Source organism: Notamacropus eugenii, chromosome 7, assembly GCF_028372415.1.
Source record: "Notamacropus eugenii isolate mMacEug1 chromosome 7, mMacEug1.pri_v2, whole genome shotgun sequence".
Classification (NCBI taxonomy): domain Eukaryota; kingdom Metazoa; phylum Chordata; class Mammalia; order Diprotodontia; family Macropodidae; genus Notamacropus; species Notamacropus eugenii.
In genome coordinates this window covers 8,810,770-8,815,295 of record NC_092878.1, presented here as the reverse complement: position 1 = coordinate 8,815,295, position 4,526 = coordinate 8,810,770, and the positions used below count along the sequence as shown (strand labels likewise).

General features: G+C 47.9%; 1 protein-coding gene across 1 annotated transcript; it reads right to left on the bottom strand.

Annotated features, from left to right (window-relative positions):
* Positions 1 to 1,432: 1,432 nt before the first annotated feature.
* CBLN3 (cerebellin 3 precursor) lies at positions 1,433 to 4,124 on the bottom strand. The gene is made up of 3 exons (XM_072622458.1): positions 3,267 to 4,124; positions 2,817 to 2,936; positions 1,433 to 2,060 (listed from the first exon to the last, which is right to left on the bottom strand). Exons 1-3 carry the CDS (start codon positions 3,516 to 3,518, stop codon positions 1,863 to 1,865), a joined length of 570 nt encoding a protein of 189 aa, XP_072478559.1. The 5' UTR covers positions 3,519 to 4,124; the 3' UTR covers positions 1,433 to 1,862.
* Positions 4,125 to 4,526: the final 402 nt, after the last annotated feature.

Sequence of the window (4,526 nt, the reverse complement as noted above, 5' to 3'; positions counted from 1 at the left end):
AGGGTCTGAGCCATCTATAAAAACTAACCAATAAATCTTTTTGAGACACGTAAGTCTTAGGCATGGATCTTCTCCTCCTTCTCCTACTAGCGGGAAGGATTATTTACAGAGAATTACTCATTTGGAGAGGCCTTTGCCAACAAACATAAGAATTGTAATGGGTAGGAGAAACTGGTGAAATCTCATTTAAAAGTCTCTGAGAACCCCAAGAAATAAAGCCCTCATTCGGATTACTGCAGTGAGTGGCCTTAGTTTAGAAGCTGTCTTATTTGATTGGATTTCTATGGTGTCCCCTTACCTCCTCCTTCCCCAGTATGCCTCATTTCAATACTCCCAGCTCCTTCTTGAGGAGTTAAGAGTTAAATGGGAGGGATAGGGAGAAGACTTTTTGAGTCATCCTTTCCATCTGATTACCCTTAATTCCTGCCTTCAGATCTGCCAGAATTGTTTCCTTGTTTTCTAGCTTCTCCCAGAGAGTCAAAGGCTTATGACTTGTATTCCTCCATCCCACTCTCCCATTCTTTTTAGGCCAACCCAAATGGGATGAACACATCTTGTGGTCAACCAAGTAGGGTGCTATTCAGCCTTGAGGATGTTGTTGTAGAGAGAGAGAGCTAGCCTGGGAGTCAGGTTCAGATCCTGCCTCAGACACTGACTGAGTGACCATTGGGCAAATCACTTAATGCCAGGGGTGAGGAACCTGTAGCCTCAAGGCCATATGTGGCCTTCTAGGTCCTCAAGTTTGGCCCTTTGACTGAATCCAAACTTCTGAAGTCAAAGGGCAGAACTTGAGGGCCTAGAAGGCCACATGTGGCCTCGAGGCAACAGGTTCCCTACCCTGGCTTAATCTCTCTAGTTCTCAGTTTTCTCATTGGTTTTAAAATGAGGATAATAGCACCTACTTCACAGTCTAGTTAGTTGTAAGGATCCAATGAGATAATAACATATGTACTGTGCTTTGCAAACTTCAGAATGTCCTACCAATGCTGGCTATTGTTACTGAGGAAGGTCACGTGGGGTCCTTGGTGTGGGGCTGCTCCATTCTGATACCCTGGGCCTGAATTCCCACCTGGGGGCTTCCTCTAGCTTCAGCTTGTTCTTCCTGCCCCCACCATGACTAACCCCATGACCAGACCAAATACCACGTAGCAGTTGGGCAGCACCCAGGAGCTGGCTCTCTCTACAGGAAGCAGTTTCCATGCACTCTGGGGCTGGTACCATCTGGGATTCTGTGGGGTTCCTGTCAGGCCAGTTTATGCCACCTGTCCCAAAATATAGCTGGGAGATGTGTGTTTTGGGGAGGGCAGTAGAGACAAGGAATTAGTAGCATTTTCTTTACTGATGCAAATACAGAGCAAAGTGGGGCATTATGGGTGAGAGAGAGGGGTAGGTTAGGCTGAAATCAGAGGGATATACTGACGACAAAACTGGCTTTACACCTGCAGTCAACTCATTTATTTATCATGGAGGGTTTGGCACTTGTTCTCATGCAGAAGAATAGGAAATGAATATGTCAGCTACATGTCCTGGATTTTTAGTAAGATGACAGTTTTTGGGAAAAGAAATTGTCCTTTTAATAACACTTATCTAAAGGATTAGCTATATTTGCATTATGATTTGGGGGTGTAGAATATAAGGTCATACTCCCAGTTCCAGGGATAGTACTGCTGGTTTTGAAATGAATGAATATTAGAGACCCAGGGCTTATTAAAGTCCCTTCCCCTGAAGAAAGTCCCTTGACATTCCTGCATTCCAAGAAGAAGGTGAACAGAAGTGAAGGAATTCAGGGTATGTTTGTGGGGTGGGGGAGGGTGGAGGTGGGTAGTAGGGAGGGTAGCAAGCCGAGAGGGTGGTACTTTCCCTCAGAGAGGAAAGATCAGAAAGCCAGAGAAACTGGAGAACTTCCAGCCACCAAGCAGGTTCCCTCGGCGGAGACGCAGGGACACTCGGTCTCCAGGGTCCAGGGGTAAGAGCACAGCACTAGTGGCCGCCTCTCGGGTCACATCAGGGTCATTGGCAAAAGCTGAGATCACAGACCATGTATTCAGCATCAGGCTTACCTGGGGAAGGGTGAATTTGGGGTAATTAGGCCCTTTACCCTGGGACCCCCCCCCCCCCCCATAGTCTAAGAAATCTTTGGATTTTGGTATAGCGACTCTTTCAGTGGGGTCATTCATCATTTCTGAGGTAGCTAGGTGATTCAGTGGATGGAGCACTTGGCCTCGACGCAGGAATATCTGAGTTCAAATCCAGCCTCAGACACTTACTAGCTATGTGACTCTGGGTAAGACCCTTGACTTCTGTCTCACTCAGTTTCCTCAAATGTAAAATGACGTAATAATAGCATCTACTTTTTAGGGTTATTGTAAACTTAGTACAGGGCCTTGCACATAGTAGGCACTTAATAAATGCTTGTCTCCTTCCTTCTAAATCTTAGCCCTTCCGAGAGAGCAAGGGTTAACTAGGTTCTGTGTCTATGATCTTAGTGACCCTAAGGCTCCCTGTACCAGGATTCCAAATTCCCTGGGCCAGGAGGGCTACATATATTCTATCTCCCTTGACTTGGCCTACAACTGCCACTCAACCTTTAGAAGTGGACCTTTGGACTTTGCCAGGATCTCCAGCCCTACTTACTGGACAGAGGTGATCCAGACTCCTATGGAGTCCTGTGGACACTGTCTTAAAGTGGGGGCAGGTGACTAAACTAGAATTGAGAAACCCAGTGTGAGTCAGGGATGGGGCTGGGTGTATCCAGACTGCCTTTGCCTCTCTCTTCCTCTCCTTGAACTTTAGGAGAAGCAGGGCTCTGGGCTCACCTGAACTGTCTGGCGGTTGTACACCTTTACCACATGGAACCGGAAACTGTAGACACCCCGGACAGGGGCAATAAAGGAGCCTGAGGCCCTGTCAAAGCCATTGCCTTCATTCACTAGGACCTGGGCAGAGGGAGAGAGGGTCAGGAAAAAAACATTATGGGAAGGGTGAGAAAGAGGAATTGGTGGGGTGTAAAAAAAGGAAAGGGTGGGGAGTAGAGGGAAGGAATGGATGAATGGGGTAAAGGGGGTAAGGAAGACTCTTGAATAAGACTACTTGGGGAAAGGGGAGAAAGGTGTAGGAAATGGCGATTGGGCTGGTTTTCTTAAAGAGAGAAGAAGAGATGAACTCTGGGAGGGTAGAAGACTGAGTGGGACTCAGAATAGAAGCCAGTTTTCCTCTCCATTCAGGGGTCAGCAGGTGGGGTGGATGTGGTAGGGGAAGAATGTTACCTGGTCAAAGTAGATGGCGCCACTGGTGCCATTGCCTGTTTCTCCAGCTGGTTCATGATGGTGGCTCCGGACAGCAGCAAAGGCCACCCGCCCTGGTGGAGCCTCTCCCAGGGCTGCGCCGCCTGGACCTCCTGCCATTGCCCGGCCAGGTTCACATACCACAAGGCATTCTCCTTCCAACAGGACAGGCTCTGTCCCTTCCTGTGCCTGACCAGATCCGAAAGCCAGGAGTACAAGTGTCAGGAAAGACATTACGGGCTCAGCTGGTTTTTCCCAGTGTCCAGGACCACTTTTATCTCCTGCCCTACAGGAATGAAGCCCTCTATACCTCTTTTTGTTTTCTGTAGCTCTCCCTCCTTCAGTTTCTCTCCCTCCTATAGTCTCCTTCCTGCCCTCTTCTGCCTCTTTGGTCTTATACTAACTGCCCCTCTTGTTTCTTTGCCCCAGTCTCCTTGTCAACTGGTCTATCTATCTCTTGTTCCATCTCTACCTGGGACCCACAGGATCTGTGTGTCTCTGTGTCTTGCCACTCACTGCTACGGATCCCTCCCCTCTGGCAGAGTGCACAACAGACAGCCAATGGGCCCCAGGAAGGAACAGAGGGAAAAGGAGGAGGAATGAGAGGGAGCATAGCCAGGACCCCAGGGAAAGTCCTTGAGAGCCAGTGAGGCAGGAGCTAGAGCTGATGAGAGATAGGAGTGTGGATGAGGGGCTTCTCCCTCTGTCCCCAGCTCCTTACACACCTGGTTGTTGATGTTAATGTAATGTTGCCTTTCTCTCCCCTTCATCCTTAACAAATAAGATAACATGCAAAGTGCTATGCAAACCTAAAATGCGTAGATATTAGTGGGATAAATTTTGATGATCCTGCTCCCTTAATAAGCCCCATTCTCTTTTCCCCCTCCTTCCCATGCACTCCTCCCCAGCCCCCAGCTCTCCCTAATATCTTTTTCTTGTACTGAGAATCATAGGAAGCTGTGGAAAGGGGTAGCCATCTCTTTTCCCAAGTAATTAAAGTTCTGGAAAGGAAAGTAAGCCAGGAACCAGCAGACATGAATGAGTTCTAGGCCAGGTTCTGCCACTAATGAACGCCGTGACATTTTGGTCTCTGGGCCCCTTTAAACTCCTAAAAATTATTAAGGATTCTCCAAGAGCTTTTGTTTCTATGGGCTGTATCTACGGATATTTAGTGTATTAGAAATTAAAATGTCAGTATTCTTATGAAAATAGTTTGGCCTTGTGGCCCTCACCCTTATCACC